This window comes from Leucoraja erinacea, chromosome 2 (assembly GCF_028641065.1).
Source record: "Leucoraja erinacea ecotype New England chromosome 2, Leri_hhj_1, whole genome shotgun sequence".
NCBI lineage: Eukaryota > Metazoa > Chordata > Chondrichthyes > Rajiformes > Rajidae > Leucoraja > Leucoraja erinaceus.
Genome location: NC_073378.1, coordinates 138,129,503 through 138,151,426, shown reverse-complemented (window position 1 = coordinate 138,151,426; position 21,924 = coordinate 138,129,503). Strand labels below are relative to the sequence as shown.

The 21,924-nt window shown below is 52.0% G+C and overlaps 1 protein-coding gene across 1 annotated transcript in view; it reads left to right on the top strand.

Moving 5' to 3' along the window:
• LOC129716156 (IQ motif and ankyrin repeat domain-containing protein 1-like) overlaps window positions 1-21,924 on the top strand; it is an 86,507-nt gene that overhangs the window by 2,471 nt on the left and 62,112 nt on the right. The window contains 3 exon segments of the mRNA XM_055666038.1: window positions 1,625-1,701; window positions 18,575-18,683; window positions 21,430-21,543. Coding sequence (XP_055522013.1) covers window positions 1,642-1,701; window positions 18,575-18,683; window positions 21,430-21,543 — 283 coding nt within the window. The 5' untranslated portion in view covers window positions 1,625-1,641.

The following is a 21,924-nucleotide window of genomic DNA, read 5'->3' as shown; positions in this document are numbered from 1 at the left end:
CAAGCAAGTATTTTGCCTGTTGTTGACAGGAGCTAGATGCCCCTGTAGTTTACATATTCAGCCTTGTCCCCCTTCTTGAAAATGGTTACAATTAGAGCCTCCCTGGGTTCTGAGGGAAGTTCTTCTTTTTCCCAGACGGTGAGGAGTAGGGCGTGGATGTGGTACAGGTGCTCCGGACCACCTTCCTTTAAGATCTCAGCTGGGATCTCATCTGGACCGGTGGCCTTGTCGTTCTTAAGACTCTTGATGGCATCTTGAACCTCTGTCATAGTGCAATGTTCTTCCATAATAATAATAATAATAATAATAACAACTTTATTTATAGAGCACTTTAAAAACAACCACTGTTGCAACAAAGTGCTGTACATGACTAATCATGGACAAAACATTATTACACGACAATAAAAACATTAAAACAGAGTGTACAAACAATCAAATTAAAAGCACTAAAACAAGAGCAAAGTCTCAAGCAGGGTCAAAAGCCAAGGAATATAAATGTGTTTCCATGTCATCTCTGATGGGACTCTGAGGGATGTGGTGGGTAATGTCTGGTTCAGTTGTGCTGTCACAGTTGAGGATCTCCTGGAAGTGCTCCTTCCATCGAGCTTTAATGGACTCATTGTCCTTCAGCAGTTCTTGTCTGTCCTTTGAGCGCAGGGGGTTTAAGCCGCAGTAGCTTGGACCAGAGACGGCCTTAATAGCACTTTGTTTGAATCCTCCTCTTCCTCTTGCGTTTGATGGACATCATGGAGCAGATGAGGCGATGATCTGCCCAGCAGTCATCTGCATAGATCATGGCCCTTGTGATGTTCATGTCACGGCGGTCCCTGGCTCGTACAATGACATAGTCAGTGAGATGCCACTGTTTGGAGCGTGGGTGTCTCCAAGATGCCTTGTGTTTGTTTTTCTGGCGAAAGAGGGTGTTAGTGATGATGAGGTCAGGCTGAGCACATTTGCTGAGAAGCAGAGCTCCATTGGAGTTGATGTTCCCGGTGCCTTCCTTTCCTATGGTAACCTTCCAGAGGTGTTGGTCCCGGCCCACCCTGGCCTTGAAGTCCCCTGGGAGAATAATCTTATCCTCCCTTGGGATTGTAGACGGTGCCTCGTCCAAGCAGGCATAGAAGGTCTCTTTAAGTTGCGGTGAGGGTGGGGATAGGGGTGGGTGGGAAGGGGGTCGGTGGGGATAGGTATGTGGTGGGGTGTGGAGGTGAGGATAGATGTGTGGGTGGGGATAGGTGTGTGGGTGGGTGGGCATAGGTGTGTGGGTGGGAATATGCGTGGGTAGGGATATGTGTGGGTGGGGATCGGGGTGAGGGTAGAGAGATAGTGTGTGGGGGTGGGGGGTGAGGATAGGTGAGGATGGGGATGGTTGTGTGGGTGGGGATTGTGTGTGTGGGTGGGGAGGGTGGGAGGGTGGGGATAGGTGTAGGTAGGGCACATGTGTGGGTGGGGGTGAGGGTGGAGATAGGTGTGTGGGGGTGGGGGAGAGGATAGGTGTGTGGGTGGGGGATAGGTGTGTGGGTGGGGATAGGTGTGTGGGTGGGGATAGGTGTGTGGGTGGGGATAGGTGGGGGTTTGAGTTGCTGAAGCAGGTCGTGATGCAACTAGTCATTGTGTTCTCCAGGTACGCTGGCGAGCAACATGATCAAGGACCAGTCGCACCCTGGCCACTTCTCCCCTCTCCCATCAGGCAAGAGGCACGTAAGTGTGAAAACGCACATCTTCCAAATTCAGAGACAGTTTCTTCCCAGCTGTTATCAGGCAACTCAACCATCGCACCTCAACTAGAGTAAGGTCCTGACCTCCCATCTACCCAGGGCCAGATTTACGTATAACCTTGACAAGCTTAAGTTTAGGGCCTCGAAATCTAGGCAGCCTCCGCCCAAGGCAGGACACCTGCCGTTCAACTCTGGGTGGGCCCCCCCTCTATCTCTCTCTCTCACTGTCTGTCAATCTCCTTCTCCACCCCCCATCCATGTCCGTGTCCGGGCCGCCGGGCTCTGCTCTCCGCTCGCTCCTCATCCGCCGGCACGGCAGGCTGCCTTGCACATGCGCACAACCGCGGCCAGCACATCTTCAGAGTGGAAGTGTTGGGCGAAGCGATCGCCAAGCCTGGTCTCACCGATGCAGATCAGCTGATACCTAGAGCAGTGGATGCAATAGATGAGGTTGGAGGAGGTGCAGGTGAACCTCTGCCACACCTGGAAAGACTGCTTGGGTCCTTGAATGGAGTCAAGGGGGGAGGTAGAGCGACAAGTGTAGCATTTCCTGCAGTTGCAAGGGAAAGTGCCCGGGGAGGGGGTGGTTTGGGTGGGAAGGGACGAATTGACCAGGGAGTTACGGAGGAAGCGATCTCTGCGGAAAGCCGAAAGGGGAGGAGATCGGAAGATGTGGCCAGTGGTGGGATCCCAGTGGTAGACAATAAAGCTGGAGAAAATCAGCGGGTAAGGCAGCATCTGTGAAGCGAAGGAATAGGCGATGTTTTGGGTCGAGACCCTTCTTCAGATTGATGTCGAGGGGGGGGGGGGGGGGAACACGAAAAAAAAGAAAGGAAGATGTGGAGACAGTAGGCTGTGGGAGAGCTGGGAATGGGAGGGGAAGGAGGGAGAAAGCAAGGACTACCTGAAATTAGAGAAGCCAATGTTCATACCTCTGGGGTGTAAACTACCCAAGCAAATATGAGGTGCTGCTCCTCCAATATGCGGTGGGCCTCACTCTGGCCATGGAGGAGGCCCAGGACAGAAAGGTCGGATTCGGAATATGAAGGGGAGTTGAAGTGTTGAGCCACCGAGAGATCAGATTGGTTATTGCGAACTGAGTGGAGGTGTTGTGCGAAGCGATCGCCAAGCCTGCGCTTGGTCTCACCGAGATTGATCATACGCTGAATAATCCAGCCACAATTTTGTTTGGAAGTGGAAAGAAATAATAGAAATTGCATTCATTGCAATGTGTAAAAAGAGTTGAGATACTGTATTATAATTTTGCTGCATGTCATTGTTGTATATATCATGTCTTGATTGGTGAATATGTTTAGTTTGTGGCTTTATTTGTAGCAGAAATAATATGTGAATACTTCATTGAGCATAATTCCGACTGGTAACTACGCACTTTGTCCGAGCACATCGCACGCATCATGCAAGCCGTCTTAAATGACCACCTAAACTGTCATTTGGCAACTTAAAAAGCTGCCGAGGTTGCCCAGCTGACAACAGAGAAAAAAAATTAAGTGAGAGCCCTGCTAGGTGTATAATATTTTAGGCACTGTCATAGGCCTTTCTTACATATGCAGTCACAACGCACTGTAGTCTCTAAACAACTCTTCAGTAATTTTCCTTGCCCTCCGTTTCAGAATAATAGTTTTAAGCCAATAACTCGACACTAGCACTGGCAATCAATAAATAATTTAAAAAGCGCAGCTTTCCAGCCCCTTATCTCATTGGCCACGCTCGGCTGCAAATCGGTGTCAATCTGGTGGACCATCTTCTTCTAGACGTGGGGGTGGGGGATTGGGAGGGGACTCACAAGTGGAACAGTTTAGGGCCTTATCTTGCACCAAACGTTATTTCCTTTGTCATGTATATGTATGGGTGGGTCGATTGTACTCGTGTATTGTCTTTCGATGGACTGGTTAGCACACAAGGCAAGGTTCTCTTCGCGGTATCCCAGTACATGTAACAATAAACTAAACAGCCACTTAAAGAGCCCTCTCCCTCTCCCTCTCCCTCTCCCTCTCCCTCTCCCTCTCCCTCTCCCTCTCCCTCTCCCTCTCCCTCTCCCCTCTCCCTCTCCCTCTCCCTCTCCCTCTCCCTCTCCCTCTCCCTCTCCCTCCCTCTCTCTCCCTCTCCCTCTCCCTCTCCCTCTCCCTCTCTCTCTCCCTCTCCCTCTCCCTCTCCCTCCTCCCTCTCCCTCTCCCTCTCCCTCTCCCTCTCCCTCTCCCTCTCCCTCCCTCTCCCTCTCCCTCTCCCTCTCCCTCTCCCTCTCCCTCTCCCTCTCCCTCTCCCTCTCCCTCTTTTTATTTGCGCCCCCCAAATGTGGTTCTACCTCTCCCCCTCTCTCCCCCCTGCCAGGATGACCAACCTCTCTCGGGTTATGGGATGTGGGCAGTTTCCGATCCAGAGTGGTGAGTGTTGTGGGTGGGGAATCTGAAGGTGGTGGTGCTCCGGGAAGGAGCAGAGTGCATGGAATTGCATCAAGGTGGGATGTAACTGCGTGGTGGAACATCCAGGCTTAGGGGGGGGGCGAATGGCCTCACTCCTGCTGGCCCTGCCCTTGATGCTAGTTGGGATGATGCTGATCCCAGAGTGTGGTGTGGGTTGGGGGGCAGTGTGGGCCGAATGGCCACAGGGATAGAGGGGTTGGATAGCAAGTGAGTGGAGGGGAGGGATGTGGATCACGGTACATGGGAAGGCCTCACCGTCTGCCATGGGAGGGGCGGGGGTTTACAATATTCCTGGGCCCCAGGGCTATTCCTTATCAAATATTCCTGCACTGCCATGGCAACAGGGGTGGGGCGCAGGGATATGGATAAAGGAACGTGTTTACAGTGTAAACATACAGAGTGCATGGGGGAGAAGCGGGGGAGAGCTGCAGACACACGGACCACGAGGAGTGGACTGGGATCACACCGGGACAGAGAGGAGGGATCCCACTTGGACAGAGGGAGAGAGGAGGGATCACACAGGGAGATGGCTGCAGACACGGGGAGAGAGGAGGGATCACAGGGATTCAAGTTGCCGAACCAGGCCGTGATACAACATGTATGTTCTCTACTCTACATCTGTAGACGTTTAAGAGAGTCCTCTCCGACACGTCAAACCACCATAGTTTTCTCAGGAAATAGAGGGGTTGATTAGGTTTCTTTATAGCTGAAGATAGACACAAAAAGCTGGAGTAACTCAGCGGGACAGGCAGCATCTCCGGAGAGAAGGAATGGGTAACATTTCGGCTTGAGACCGTTCTTCAGACGCATTCTTCATAACTGCATCAATGTGCTGGGTCAAGGAAAGATCTTCAGAAATATGCATGCTGTTTTTGACTCTGGGAGGATAGTGCAACCAAAGACACAGCCGAGAGAAGATCACAGTTGCTGAGGTTAGTGTTGTGCAGTGTTCAAGAGCCTGATGGTTGTTGAAAAGCTGCTCTTGAAACCTGAAGGTCACAGTTTCCAGACACCTCAACCTTCTTCTCGATGGTAGCTGAGATATGAGAGCGTGGTCAGAGTTGTGTCTTGGATAGTATTGGTCACGTCTTTGAGGCTGTGCCTCCTGTCAATGCCATGAGTGGTGGGGAGATCAGTACCTGCAATGGACTGGGCAGTGTCCACCACTCACTATAGTCTCCTTCATTCCTGGACATTCGAGTTGCTGTACCAGGCTGTGACAAAACCAGTGTAGTCTGCACCGTAAACCTGTGGAGGTTCGATAGAGTGAGTATTCCTCAACGTACCAAATCTTCTCAGTCTTGTAAGGACGTAAAGGCGTTTGTCAGGCTGACAAGTATAGGAGCAAAGAGGTCCTTCTGCAGTTGTACAGGGCCCTAGTGAGACCACACCTGGAGTATTGTGTGCAGTTTTGGTCCCCTAATTTGAGGAAGGACATTCTTGCTATTGAGGGAGCCCAGCGTAGGTTTACAAGGTTAATTCCCGGGATGGCAGGACTGTCATATGCTGAGAGAATGGAGCGGTTGGGCTTGTACACTGGAGTTTAGAAGGATGAGAGGATATCTTATTGAAACATATAAGATTGTTAAGGGTTTGGACACGCTAGAGGCAGCAAACATATTCCCGATGTTCGGGGAGTCCAGAACCAGGGGCCACAGTTTAAGAATAAGGAGTAACGGAGACGAGGAAGCACTTTTTCACACAGAGAGTTTTGAGTCTGTGGAATTCTCTGCCTCAGAGGGCGGTGGAGGCCGGTTCTCTGAATACTTTCAAGAGAGAGCTAGATAGGGCTCTTAAAGATAGTGGTGTCAGAGGATATGGGGAGAAGGCAGGAACGGGGTACTGATTGGGGATGATCAGCCATGATCACATTGAATGGCAGTGCTGGCTCGAAGGGCCAAATGGCTTATTCCTGCACCTGTTGTCGGGGTGTGAGATTGCAACCTTCACGTGGTCCGACCCGTTTCAACGAATGCAATCAACCTGGTGTGCACAATCAAATAAGATCAAATAGAACAAGTTGTCCTACAACTTTAGGCTATGCACACCATACGCAAGAAGCAGAAGCACCTATTGCCTATTGTCCCTGATACATTGAGTGTTGTGATAGTGTGCCTCAAAATGCCATCTTCCTCCTAGAATTATCTCATAGGGTAGAAATTTAGCTGCACGATGCCAACACAAAGTTCCACTTTAGCTGATAGCTTCACCACAGTAGTTTTGCAGTGGCTGCTGAAAGTCTCAGCAAAATTTCTGTTTCCAGGTGTTGTGTTGCTGGAACGCAATTCACCCAGGTTACAGGAGCCAAAATACAGAACTCATCCTTGGCCAGATCTCTAACCAGGTTAGTTTAGTTTAGAGAAATCACAATCACAATCACAATAATACCTTATTAGCCAAGTATGTTTTTGCAACATTTCATTTGCCAAGTCAGTCACACAAATAAAAAGCAACAGAACACACAAAGTACATTTTAACATAAACATCCACCACAGTGACTCCTCCACATTCCCCACTGTGATGTAAGGTGAAAAAAAGTTAAATCTCTTCCCTTCTTTGCTCTCCCGCGGTCGTGGACCTCGTGCCCTCCGTTGGCGGGACGATCTTGACTCCCGTAACTGACAGCATTTGGGCCCTCCGCATTGGAGTGATCAGCTCTTGGATCGGGGGGGGGGGATGTCAGCTCCACGGGTCAGGGCTGGTCGAACCTCTGCGTTGTTGGAGCTCCTGACTCGGCCTCCCCCGAGACAGCGAGCTCTCGATGGTAAAGTCCGCAGGAGCGATCCCAGGCAAAGGATCGGCTCCGCGCTCAAAGTCAGTCTGAGGAGGCCTCCAGCTCCATCGATGTTAGGCCGCAGAGCGACCGGAGATACGATCCGGAAAACAATCGCATCTCTGGCAAGGTAAGAGACTGAAAAAAACGTTTCCCCAGATCTCCTCCCTCACCCCCACATAAAACAAACCGCAGAACATTTACACAAACTTTTAAAACACACTACATTTTATTTATTTATTTTTTTTTAAAAAGAGGACAAAACAGATAGACCGTTGGCAGGGTTGCCAATCGTGCTGTGTCCCCTGGTGGAATACAGAGCAGAACTCTGGGCAACATGGGCAGGACCTACACAGTGAATGGTAAGGCTCTGGGGAGTGTTGTAGACTAGAGGGGTCTAGGAGTGCAGGTGCATGGTTCCTTGAAGGTTGTCGCAGGTAGACTGGGTGGTCAAAAAGGCCTCTGGCACATTGGCCTTCATCAGTCAGAGTATAGAAGTTGGGAGGTCATGTTGCAGTTGTATAAGATGTTGGTGATGCTGCATCTGGAGTATTGTGTTCAGTTCTGGGTACCATGTTATATAGGAAAGATGTTGTCAAGCTGGAAATGGTACAAAGAAGATGTACAAGGATGTTTCCAGGGCTAAAGGGTTGAGTATGCTGGGACTCTATTCCTTGGAGTGCAGGAGGATGAGGGGTGCTCTTATAGAGGTGTACAAAATCATGAGAGGAATAGATCGGGTAGATGCACAGAGTCACTTGCCCAGAGTAGGTGAATCGTGGACCAGTGGACATGGGTTCAAGGTGAAGGGAAAAATAATTAATAGGAATCTGAGGGGTAACTTTTTCACACAAAGTGTGGTGGGTGTATGGAACAAGTTGCCAGAAGAGGTAGTTAAGGTTGGGACTACCTCAGCGTTTGAGAAACAGTTGTGTTTCTGTCTACATTCCGAATACTGTGTACACTCTCAATACCGTGTACACTTCCAATAACCATATAACAATTAAAGCACGGAAACAGGCCATCTCGGCCCTACAAGTCCGTGCCGAACAACTTTCTTCCCTTAGTCCTACCTGCCTGCACTCGTACCATAACCCTCCATTCCCTTCTCATCCATATGCCTATCCAATTTATTTTTAATACTAATACTGTGTACACTCCCAATACTGTACATACAGTACATGCACAGCCCTAATTCCATGCACAGCCCTAATTCCATGCACAGCCCCTAACTCCATGTGCAGCCCCTAACTCCATGTGCAGCCCCTAACTCCGTGTACAGCCCTAATTCCATGCACAGCCCCTAACTCCGTGTACAGCCCTAATTCCATGCACAGCCCCTAACTCCGTGTACAGCCCTAATTCCATGCACAGCCCCTAACTCCGTGTACAGCCCTAATTCCATGCACAGCCCCTAACTCCGTGTACAGCCCTAATTCCATGCACAGCCCCTAACTCCGTGTACAGCCCTAATTCCATGCACAGCCCCTTACTCCCTGTACAGCCCCTAATTCCATGTACAGCCCCTAACTCCGTGTACAGCCCCTAATTCCATGTACATCCCCTAACTCCGTGTACAGTCCCCAACTCCGTGTACATCCCCTAACTCCGTGTACAGCCCTAATTCCATGCACAGCCCCTAACTCCGTGTACAGCCCTAATTCCATGTACAGCCCCTAACTCCATGTACAGCCCTAACTCCATGTACATCCCTGAATCCCCGTACAGCCCCTAACTCCATGTACAGCCCCTAACTCCATGTACAGCCCCTAGCTCAATGTACAGCCCCTAACTCCATGTACAGCCCCTAACTCCGTACAGCCCCTAACTCCATGTACAGCCCCTAACTCCATGTACAGCCCCTAACTCAGTGTACAGCCCCTAACTCCGTGTACATCCCCTAACTCCGTGTACAGCCCCTAACTCCGTGTACAGCCCCTAACTCCGTGTACAGCCCCTAACTCCATGTACAGCCCCTAACTCCATGTACATCCCCTAACTCCCTGTACAGCCCCTAACTCCATGTACAGCCCCTAACTCCATGTACAGCCCCTAACTCCATGTACAGCCCCTAACTCAATGTACAGCCCCTAACTCAATGTACAGCCCCAAGCTCCATGTACATCCCTAACTCCGTGTACAGCCCCTAGCTCCATGTACAGCCCCAAGCTCCGTGTACAGCCCTATTAATCGTCCATATGGCGTTGTCTGGGGAAGGTTCTCCACTATACATACTGAGTGCTGTGCAGACTGTGTGTTCAGTGGGCTGAGGGCCTGCATGGTGGGACTGAGTGGAGGCTGACTTGTCTTAGTGGTACAGCGTGCCTGAGCTTGTGTTCAGCCAGGGGTGATTGGAGCAGCTGGCTGTTAGTTAGTCATTGGCCCCAGCTTGAGATCAGGGTGTGTCTGCCGCTGTGTCAACAGGAACAGAATGTAGAGGTGCCTGGGCAGAGTGGTGGAGCATGTCCAGCCCGACAAGGCTTGCAATCTAACCAGGGGATAGGAGTGGCTGTGGGCCAATGAGAGGAAGGATGCTTCAGAAAGGACTGGAAAAATGCTTGAAAAATCGATGTGAGACACAAATGCTGGGGAAACTCAGTGAGTGAGGCACCGCCTATGGAGAGAAGGAATAGGCGAGACCCGGTCTTTCCATAGATGCTGCCTCACCCGCTGAGTTTCTCCAGCATTTTTGTCTACCAGAGGAAGGATGCTGCTTGTCCCCGTAGGCGGGAGTAGTTGGCGCCCGTCCCGTGTGGAGCTGGTGATGGACATGCGTGTGTATGCGTGCTTTGTGTTCGTATGTGGAGCTGGTCCAGGCTGTCTGTGTGCGTGTGCGGAGCTGGTGAAGGTTGTGCGTGTGCGTGTGCGGAGCTGGGACAGGGGGTGTGTGTGTGCGTGCGTGTGTGGAGCGGGTACAGGGGGTGTCTGCATGTGTGGAGCTAGTACAGGGGGGTGTGTGCGGGAGACCCTAACTCTGGGGGGGGGGGGCATAAATGGATGGAGGAGGATAACAGGGGAGGGATATAAAAGAGAAATTGGGGGAAGGAACAATGACTGGGGGTTTGCGAAATAATGTGCACCGTAGAGGGAGAGGGGGAGGGGACAGCAGAGAGAGAGGGTGTGGTTTGATGGACCGTGTTGGCTAAAATAGTAGATGTTAATGTTCATACCATTGTGTTATAAGCTGCCCGAGTGGAATATAATATCGTGTCTATCTTCCGAATATAAGATGCTGTTCCACCAGATTGCGTGAGGCCTCTCTCTGGCATTAAAGGACAGAGAGGTCGGTATCGGAATGGGGGAAGGGAGGTTAAAATAGTTGGTAACCAGGAGATCCAGTCGCCTGGTCTACAGTTGGATGGCCAATGTACAGGGGGTCCACAATGGGGCACATAAGCGACTGCGGGAGAACGCAAGGCAGAGCCCAGCGGGTTTCTGGTGATCCTGTCGAACCAGTTGTCATGGGTGTGGTCCCAGCCAGCCAGCAGCAGCAGCAGGCGTGGAGCTTACTCATCGCTGCTGTGCCATAACCTGCTGGAATGCAGCAGGCTGGGGGAGGGATGGGTTGTACAGGGGAATGGAATGTAGCTGTCTTTCCTCTTGTAGTCCCCTCCTTAAAGCCACATTGCCTTTCGCTCACGTTCCTCACGCCAGCCAGTCCTCTTCCATTGCCAGTGAGTGAGGCCGCACACAAACTAGAGGAGCAGCACCTCATGTGGTAGGTACAACCCAACAGTGTGAACATTGAATTCTCCAATTTCAACCAATATGCCCGCACATAGTCTTTCCCCATCCTCACTCAATACATTCCCAGTCCTTCCACCATCTCCCCCTATCCCAGTCACACTCCTCAACCCCCCCCCCCCTCTCTACACTCATCTCCCATCCCAACTCGTTACTTCCCTTTCACCCCATCCCCCTCCACCCACATCCCTCCCTCCAGCTTCACATTCCACTTCTCGCGTCACCTCTTCATCTCCAGCCGTTGTCACTTACTCCACTAATCACCCCCTCCACCTGTCACTTGCCAGGAGTTGTCCTGCCCTCACCTCTCTTTCCACCTTTCTCCCCCCCCCCCCCCCCCCCCCCCCCCCCCTACACCATCAGTCGGAAGAAGGGTCTTGACCTGAAACGCTGTGTCCATTTCTTCCCTATAGACAATAGTTGCAGGAGTAGGCCATTCGGCCCTTCAAGGCAGCACCACCATTCAATGTGATCATGGTTGATCATCCACAATCAGTACCCCGTTCCTGCCTTCTCCCCTTATCCATTGACTCCGCTCTTTAAGAGCTCTAACTCTCTTGAAAGCATCCAGAGAATTGGTCTCCACTCAAGTCAAGTCAAGTTTATTCGTCACATACACATACGAGATGTGCAGTGAAATGAAAAGTGGCAATGCTCGCGGACTTTGTGCAAAAAGACAAACAAACAACCAAACAAACTACAAACAGAATGGAACAGAACCACATATTATTTTACATATTAAATATTGTGGGCAGAAGGAAAAAGGGAAAAAAACAGCAAAAAAAAAAAGCAGTGGAGTGGTACATTAAAAGTTAGTCCCTGATGAGATAATTTACAGTCCTAATGGCCTCTGGGAAGAAACTCCTCCACCTCTCCGACTTCACAGCATGGCAATGGAGGCGTTTGCCTGACCGTGGCAGCTGGAACAGTCCATTGCAGGGGTGAAAGGGGTCTTCCATGATTTTATTGGCTCTGGAGTTGCACCTCCTGATGTATAGTTCCTGCAGGGGGGGCGAGTGAAGTTCCCATAGTGCGTTCGGCCGAACGCACTGCTCTCTGCAGAGCCTTCTTGTCCTGGGCAGAGCAACTCCCAAACCAGATTGTAATATTTCCAGACAAGATGCTTTCCACAGCCGCTGAGTAGGAGCACTGGAGGATCCTCGGAGACACTCTGAATTTCCTCAATTGCCTGAGGTAATAAAGGCGCTGCCTTGCCTTACTCACGAGTGCTGAGGCGTGTGATGTCCATGTCATATCCTTAGAGATGTGGACTCCCAGATATTTAAAACAGTTCACCCTATCCACAGGATCCCCATTTATCCTCAATGGTGTGTACATCCTCGGAAAATGTGCCCTCCTAAAGTCCACGATCAGCTCCTTAGTTTTTTTGATGTTCAAGAGGAGGCTGTTGTCCTGACACCAGAGTGCTAGATCAGCCACCTCCTCCCGATAGGCCTTCTCATCGTTGTCTGAGATCAGGCCCACCACCACAGTGTCATCAGCAAACTTGATTATTGAGTTGGAGCTGAACCTAGCCGCACAGTCATGTGTGTACAGGGAGTACAATAGGGGGCTGGGGGCACAACCCTGGGGCGATCCTGTGCTCAGGGTGAGGGACTTCGATATATTCCCTCCCATCTTGACTACCTGGGGCCTGGCGCTGAGAAAGTCCAGGGCCCAGGCACACAGGGGAGTGTTGAGTCCTAATTCCAGTAGCTTCTCGGCCAGTTTGGTGGGGACTATCGTGATGAAGGCTGAACTGAAGTCGATGAACAGCATCCTCATGTAGCTCCCTTCTGAGGCAGAGAATTCCACAGATTCACAACTCTCTGGGTGAAAACGTTTTTCTCATCTCCTTTCTAAATGGCTTACCCCTTATTCTTAAACTGTGGCCCCTGGTTCTCGACTCCCCCAACATGGGGAACATGTTTCCTGCCTCTAGCGTGTCCAATCCCTCAATAATCTTATATGTTTCAATAAGATACCCTCTCATCCTTCTAAATTCCAGAGTGTACCAGCCCAGCCACTCTATTCTATCCACATATGACAGCCCCGCCATCCTGGGAATTAACCTCGCGAACCAATACAAGTTTATTCCGTGAACTAATACACGGTTAATTCAGTGCTGCCTGACCCACTGAGTTCCTCCAGCACTTTGTGCTTTGCTTCAGATTCTAGCGTTTGCCATTCCTTCTGTCGCTGGTGCTGATCTCAGTCTTTCAGTGAGAGATGGCCTCCTGTGCTCCCACGTTGCAAATCATTACCTTCTGTTTGGCTGCACCATGGATGGGATAGTGTGGAAATGGGATGGAGTTGCCCATGCACAGATATGGGATGGGGGGCTGGGCTGGGCACTGGGCTTTAGGCTGAGCTGTGGTGGGCAGTAACCAAACCGAGCTTGATTCAGGACCTTTTTGGGGAGCTCAGTGCCACAGCTGGTAGAGCGGCTACCTCACAAAGCAAAAGACCGGATTCTATCCTAATCTCTGGTGTTTTCTGTGTGGAGATTGCATGTTCTCCCTATCCCAAAGATATGCATTTCTTCGCTGCCGTGTGCTGGGGCAGCAGGGCGAAGGCTGCGGACTCCAATAGGATCAACAAGCTCATCAGGAAGGCTGGCTCCGTGCTAGGGGCAGAGTTGGATTCATGGGAGGTTGTCAAACTGCGGAGCATCTTGGGAAAACCCATGACACACTGGTCAACCTGAGGCGCACCTTCAGCAACAGACTGGTACACCAAGATGCAGCACAGAAAGTCACAGGAGATCCTTCTTCCCAGTGGCTATAAAACTGTAGGAATGGGGATACTTTATTGTCACATGCGACTAACCACAGTGAGATTCTTTGCTTGCATACACAATGTATACAAATAGCAGCCACCTACGATGCTGACAAAGTGACAAAGCACGCCAGCTCCCACTTTTGTCGTTCCCCACACCGGGTTCTCATTGTTCTCCCCCCCCCTCCCCCCTCACGGTGGTCCTCCACACTCTCATCGACCGTTGACCGCGGCTTGACCCGCGAGGCATAGCCGCCGCTGCGAGGTTTCTCCACCGCCCAGGCCCCATCGTCGCGAGGCTTCATCGCCACCAAGGCCTAACCGCTGTCGCCCCACTGGCCTGGGTCTGGTCCCACTTCACGCCTCCGTGGTGCCAACCCAGGCCTCAGCTGCGGGCTCCTTTGACTGCTCCGCCGATCCGGTGAGGGTCGAACACAGGCATCAAGGCTCTCTCCAAAAAGTTGCTCTCCAATAGGACGCTCGACCTTCCTTGTCCGGCAGCAGCACCGTTGCCAGCTGTACATCTCCTCCCCCTTCTGCCGTGGGGTAGACTCTGAGACTGACCCCTCCCTCCCCAATCTTTGCACATCCCCAATCCTTTCCACTCGTCACTTTAATTTCATATTTTAATGTATTTTGTGTTTCATGTTTCATCTATTTTGTGTTTTTTGCCTGTTGGCAGATCAATTTACCTCCTGGGATGAATAAAGTTCCATTGTATCGTATTGTTTGTTGGTTAATTGTAAATTGCCCCTAGTGTTGGTATAGATGGTGAAATCTGATAGAGCTGGTGTGATCGATGGTCAGCATGGACTTGGTGCGCTGAAGGGCTTGTTTCCATGCAGTGACTAAACCTCCACCACACAACCGCAGGTATGAAGCACATGTTCATGGCCTTTCCTCCCCACTCCACCATGCCAAACCAGCTGTCTATCTGCTTGTTCTAGTGACCGACTGCTCCAGCTCCCCTCAAACCTTTCTATCCATGTACCTGTGCAAATGTCTTTGTACCTGCCTCAACTACCTCCTCTGGCAGCTTGTTCCAAATATCCATGTGTGAAAATATTGTCCCTCTGGTCATTATTAAATCTTTCCCCTCACCTTAAACCCATGCCCCAGAGTTTTAGACTCCTGTACCCAGGGCAATGGATTCAGATTGTCATATAAACCAGGGTGTAATGAAGTTCCTAGTTTGCATGAAGCTGAGAGCATGCAGTATACATGGTAATGATATAATAAATACGACAAGACCGGACTCTGGCGCAGCTTGGTTTTCAATTTTTAGTTGCAGTCTCCCTTGCCCTGGAAACAACACTGTATCTATGCTATCTACACCCCTCACAATTTTAAACTTCCATATGGTTGCCACACAGAATATACCCAGACTCTCCCCAATCTCTCCTAATAACGATGGCACAGTGGTGCAGCAGTAGAGCTGCTGCCTCAGCAACACCCACTCGGATTCAATCCTGACCTCGGCTCTTGCGTGTTCTCCCTGTGAACAAATGGGCTTCCTCTGGATGCCCTGGTTTCCTCCCACATTCCAAAGATGTGTAGGTTTGTCGGTTAATTAACCTGGAAATTGCCCCTAGTGTATAGGGTATGAAATTGACATTGCATAGCATAGATCGATGGCCGGCGTGAACTCTGTGGGTGAAAGGAGTTATTTCAACGCTGTATTTCTGAACTCTAAACTGAAGCACAGAAAACATCCTGGAGAATTCCTTCTTCACTTTTTCTATCGTGACCACATCCCTCATGTAATGTGGCAATCCCTGCTGTCCATGGCACTCAAAGTGCAGTCCTTGATTTGTGCAGCTGCAACACAACATCCCATCTCTGATGCTGAAGGCAGTCTGTAAAGGCAAGCGGGGACATATTGATTGGCATGGAGGAGTTGGGCCGAAGGGCCTTTCCATGCTGTATGACTCTATAACAATATGATTTGACTGGATAGCACACAAACAAAGATTTGTACTGTTTCTTAGTAAATGTGAGCACAATCAACCGATACTTGCATTCTTCACTCAGGCAGCACTGAAATGTCCACAGCTGAAGCATTGATGTTGCCGTATTCACTATTTCCATTCAGTCCTTCAGATCCATGCCATTTCTGCTCCATGGAATACAAATCCCATCCTCTGGAATAGGTGGGACCACTGACCAACTTGGAACTTCCTCTGCCCTTTCTCCCCATGGGAGGGGTCTCTCTCTGACTAAGGAGGGGTCTCTAACTGGGGGGGGGGGGGGGGGGAGTTTCTCTACAGGGGGATTTCTACTACCGGGCGGGGAGGGAGGGGGTTACTCGATCCAGTGGGGGGTCCTCTATCCGGGGGGGGGGGAGGGAGGGGGGGGTGGGGGGGGGGGGGGGGGGGGGTGGGGGGGGGGAGGGGGGGGGGGGGGTAAGGGGGGGGGGGGGGGGGGGGGGGGGTCTCTACCCGCGGGGGGGTTGTACCAGATAGATTCTCTACCCGGGGGGGGGGGGGGGATGGGTTTTCTCTGCCACGAGGGGGAGGAGTGGGGGTCTCTACACACGGGGTGGTTGTACACGTGGGGGGTTGTACACGGGGGGATGGGGTCTCTACACAGGAGGGGGTTGTACACGGGGGGGTTGTACACGGGGGGGGTCTCTACACAGGAGGGGTTGGGGTCTCTACACGGGGGGGGGTTGTACACGTGGAGGGTTGTACACGTGGAGGGTTGTACACGGGGAGGGGAGGGGGTGGGGTCTACACGGGGGGGGAGGGGGGGTCTCTACACAGGAGGGGGGGGTCTCTACACGGGGTGGTTGTACACGTGGGGGGTTGTACACGGGGGGGTCTCTACACAGGAGGGGGGGGGTGTACAGGGGGGTTGTACACGTGGGGGGTTGTACACGGGGAGGGGGTGGTCGCTACACAGGAGGGGGGGTGGGTCTACACGGGGGGTGTGTACACGGGGGGGGTGTACACACGGGGGGGGTTGTACACGGGGGGGGGGGGGGATGGGGTCTCTACACGGGGGGGTTGTACACGGGGGGGGGGTTGTACACGGGGGGGGGTTGTACACGGGGGGGGGGGGGGGTGTACACGGGGGGGTGTACACGGGGGGGGGTTGGTACACGGGGGGGTACACACGGGGGGGGGTGGGGTCTCTACACAGGGGGGGTTGTACACGGGGGGGGGGGGGGGGGGTACACTACACGGGGGGGGTTGTACACGGGGGGGGGGGGGGGGGGGGGTGGGGTCTCTACAGGGGGGGGGGGTCTCTACACGGGGGGGGGGGGGGGGGGGTTGTACACGGGGGGGGGGTTGTACCGGGGGGGGTTGTACACACGGGGGGGTACACGGGGGGGGTGTACACGGGGGGGGTCCGGTCACGGGGGGGGGGGGGGGTCTACACGAGGGGGTGGGGTCTCTACACGGGGGGGGGGTTGTACACACGGGGGGGGGGTTGTACACGGGGGGGTGTACACGGGGGGGGGTTGTACACGGGGGGGGTTGTACACGGGGGGGGGGGGGTGGGGTCTCTACACAGGAGGGGGTGGGGTCTCTACACGGGGGGGGGGGGTTGTACACGTGGAGGGTTGTACACGGGGGGGGTTTTTGTACACGGGGGGGGTTGTACACGGGGGGGGGGGGTGTACACGGGGGGGGGTTGTACACGGGGGGGGGGGGGGTGTTCATGGTTGGGGGTACACGGGGGGGGGGGTTGTACGCGGGGGGGGGGGGTTGTACACGGGGGGGGGGTTGGGTGTACACGGGGAGGGGAGGGGAGGGGGGGGTCTCTACACAGGAGGGGGTTGTACACGGGGGGGGAGGGTTTGTACACGGGGGGGGTCTCTACACAAGGGGTGGGGGTCTCTACACGGGGGGGGTTGTACACCGGGGGGGGGTTGTACACGGGGGGGGGGTTGTACACGGGGGTCGCTGACCGGAAGTGACGCGGGCGGCTCGGGCTTCCCGCTCTCGGGCGGCGGGATTTCCGGTGCAGCGGTTGCCTGGAGACGGCGGACAGCGGCGATGGTGCGGATCGTCAACACCTCCCCCTCCATCCCCCCGCCCCGCTCCCCGTCCCCGTCTCCCCCCCCCCACGGCCCCAACTCTACCCTCACCCCCCCCCCCCCCCCCCCCGCCGCTCCCCCTCCCCATGGCCCCATCTCCATCCGCAACCCTTCCCTCCTTTCCCTCCTTTCCCTCCTTTCCCCATCTCCTCCCTCCCCCACCCTCCCTCCCTCACCCCTACCCTCCCCATTCCCTCCTTGCCCCCTCACCCCCCCCCCCCCACCCTCATCCCTCCACAGCAGAGTCTCCCTCACCCGCCTCACCTTCCCCGCCCTCACACTCCCCCATCATCCTCACACCCAACTCAAACTCTCCTCACTCCTCACCTTCACTCCTCACCCTTAACCCTCACCCACACCCTCACCCTCACCCTCACCCTCACACCAACCCTCCTCACACCTCATCTCACCATCAGCCCCCTCCTCTCCTCCCCCTCCTCTTACTCCCACCTATCTCACTCACCCACCTCCCTCACCTACTTCCTCTTCTCTTCACCACCTCTCACCCCCATTTCCCTCTTGTCTACCCTCATCCCCACCTTCCCTCCTCACCCTCCTCTCCTCACTCCCCCTCCCCATCTGCTCCTCACACTAATCTTAGTCCTCCCTTATCCCCTCCTACTCACACTCTTCTACACCTGCTACCTCACCACGTTCTCCTCTCTCCCCTTCACTCACTTTCTCTCCCCTCCAGCCCTCCCTCAACTCTTCTAACCGCACCACCCCCTCCCCTTGCACCATTCCCCTCTCCAGCCCCTCCATTGCTCCCCACAGACTCCGTCAGCCACCCTGTTGAGCTGTATCTCCCCCTGTGCACTCTCTTTCACCCTCACATTTGCTCTGCCCCTTCCCCGTGTGCTCTGGCCCTTGTGCTGGGGGCGGGTGGTTGCTGATGGCAGTCTGGAGTTACAGGGATGTTCTGGGATTGCTGATGCCATTATTCAGTAACCACTCCTGGGCAATGTTGATGTTGCACCAGCCAGCGGTCTGGGCATTATCCCTCCCCACAGAGATCACCACCTGCACTTGGACACTGCACAGCCATTTTGACTAACCAGCCACATGCTCTCTCTTTCAGAGATGCGCCTTTACCCAATTCCCGGGTGTTGTTAACACCATGTCCAGCCGTAAATCCAAATCAGGGTCTGGAAAGTCGAGCAAAAAGTCCAATCAGCCAGCTAAGAAAGGTATGCAAACTATCTGCCCCCTCAGATGCCAAGCGCAGAAAGATGGAGAAGGGAGGTGTCAGAGGGGGTTGTCACTAAGCCACTGACCTCGCCCATCAGCCCTGGCTCCAAAGTATGAAGTGTTGCTGTTTCGGGTCAGGTCTGATGGTCGTGCCTGAGAGTGTGAGAGGAGATTCTCCAGGATTATGCATGGAACCGTGTCTGTTATACATAGACAGTACAGCACAAGAACAGGCCATTCAGCCCACAATGTCTATGCTGAACACAATGTCAAGAACATCGCTTGTCTCCCTGTACATGACACATATCCATCCAGTCCCTGCATATCCATGTGCCTCTCTAAAAGTCTTTTTTAAATGCCACTAACGTATCTGCTTCAACCTCCGCCCCCTGCAGCACATTCCAGCACTCACCACCCTCAGGAAAACTTGCCCCGGGCATCTTTTTTAAAGTTTAAACTTATGAGGAGAGACTGGAAGCTGGATTTGTTTTCCCAAACGGGGAAGACACTGATGGTGGATCGAAGAGAGAGATATTCTGAACCATGAAGGGGCATAGATAAGCTAGATAGAAGAAAATTTTCCCTTCAGCACAAGATATCTAAAAGTGGAAGTCCCAGGGATTGGACTGGTTTATTATTGTCATGTGTACTGAGATTCAGCTTTATTTTGCGTGCCATCCAGGTAGATAATATGATACATGAGTACATCATTGCAGTCATTCCCTCTACTCCCCTCCCTGCCGGGTTCAAGATAAAATAGCTTGAAAACATGTAGCAACAGATTGTGGAACAGCTCATTCAACACTTATCAGGCTGTTGAATATCCATAAGTCAAGGCATAGTCCCAATCTTTCAACCTACCTTATTGAGGACCTTGGACCTTTTCTCTGTAACTGTAAAGCTATAATACTAAATTATGTACTCTGGTATTTTTCTCTTTGCACCACCTTGTTTGACCTGATGGTACTCATGGATGATATGATCTGACTGGATAACACACAAACAGATCTTTTTCACCATTAATCAGTACATGTGACAATAATTCACCAATACCAATCAGGTTTTGGATGTGCAAGGAGGCTTACGGACAATCTCTGGAGTCCCCCCCCTCCCCATCCCAAAGGGAGGAGGGAGCAAAGTAGCCTTCCTATCCAGACATCTTTCCAAATGTGTTCTAAAAGTCATAATTGTGTCTGCTTCTGCAGCTTCCTCTGGCAGCTCGTTCCAGGTACAGACTACCCTCTGTGCAAAAGGTTCAAAGGGCTTTGCCTATTCAAGATCCAGATCAGTGGGTGTAGGTACTCACTGTAGTTACTGTGCAAGTTCTTTGAGAGAATGGCTGATGCCATTGAGCTCCACCAAGTATAAAGATAGTTTAAATATCTTCAAATAATGGAGATGTGGTGTTGTTCACGTGGAGGCAAGAGACCCCAGAGGGTAAGCGAGGTCACACAGCTCAATGCAGCTGGATCCATGTCAATACCATCCACCTTCACTGTTGGTGGGCCCCGGAACAAACTGTCCCTTGATGTGGCTGGAAGTGAAGGAATCTGTCAATGGGGAGCCTTTCTTTGATCTGCCTGTCCGCTCAGTTACTGTCTAGCATTTTGTGTCTATCTCTGAGAGAAAGGAATGAGAAGATAGGTGATAACCAGAGGTAGCATGAACATATACACCCAGTGCACAGGCCACAGCAGGTCACTACATAAAGCAGGAAGGTTACTGTATTAGACTGAGGATGCTGGGGTTCATGGCAAGCCCACACCGCTCCCCACAGTACACTGACACATCCCGCTCACCCCTTCTCTTCTGACCCCTTGTGGCAGGACAATGTACAGGCATGCACAGATAAACTGATTCTAAGTGAAATAAATAGAAATGGTGAAAGGTGGAAAAGATGGACACAGAGTCCTGGTGTCCTTGTGCAGAGGAGCTTTTGATAAAGTGACGTTTAACCATTGATTAAACAAAATGACAGTACAGTGTGGAGGCTGCTGTTTCGTGAGGATTGATCAGCTGACAAAAAACACAGGTGCATGAACAGGCAGGGTACAGATGGATGCAGACCATATCTGGACAGAAAGGATTTGTTTAATTTGTCATCTGAGCCGAAGGGCTTGTTACTGTCCTGTTAGAACATAGAACAGTACACCACAGGAACAAGCCCACAAGGTCAATGCCAAGCATGATGCTGTTAAACTAATCTCCTCTGGCTGCACATGGCCCATATCCCTCCATTCCCTGCATATCCATGTGTCTATCAGACTGAAGAAAGGTCCTGACCTGAAATGTCACCCACTTCAAAAACAGAAAATACTCGGCAGGTCAGGTAGCATCAGTTGAAGGAAAAACAGAGTTCATTGTTTCAGGTTAGTCTCCTCATCCTGAAACATTGGCCTTCTCTCTCTGCAGATGCTGCCTGACCTGCCGAGTACATCCAGCATTTTCTGTTTCTGTTTCAACTTTCCAGCATGTGTAGTCCTGACCCGAAATGTCACCCATTCCGAATCTCGACCCAAAACAGCACCCATTCCTTCTCTCCAGAGATGCTGCCTAACCCGCTGAGTTACTCCAGCATTTTGTGTCTATCTTCGGTGTAAACCAGCATCTGATTCAGATTCAGATTCAGATTCAACTTTAATTGTCATTGTCAGTGTACAGTACAGAGACAACGAAATGCAGTTCCATTCTACACATTCTGTCTTCATTAACTCATTTACTTCTCTGGTTTTCTTTATCCCTTAGATGTGGGAACTCACACCCACAATCCCACCACTTCCGGCCGCAACAAGCCCAAAATTGAGAAGGGAAAGTTTGATCGCCAGTTGACCCAAGTTGAAAGCAGTGAAACCACAGAAGGTAATGTGCATCTCCCGTGCTGAGTGCTCCAGGCTCCAAGAGCAAGGGACAGTGAGTGGGAAGAGAAAATGAGGGAAGTCAGTGCTGAAAAGTTGCGAGAGATTCAAGATTCAAGATTCAAGATTCAATTTAATTGTCATTTGGACCCCTTGAGGTCCAAACGAAATGCCGTTTCTGCAGCCATACATTACAAACAAATAGACTCAAGACACAACATAATTTACATAAACATCCATCACATCACTGTGATGGAAGGCCAAAAAAACTTATCTCTCCACTGCACTCTCCCCCCCCCCCCCCCATGTCAGAGTCAAAGTCAAAGCACCCGGCTGGCGATGGCGATTGTCCCGCGGCCATTAAAGCCACGCCGGGTGATGCAAG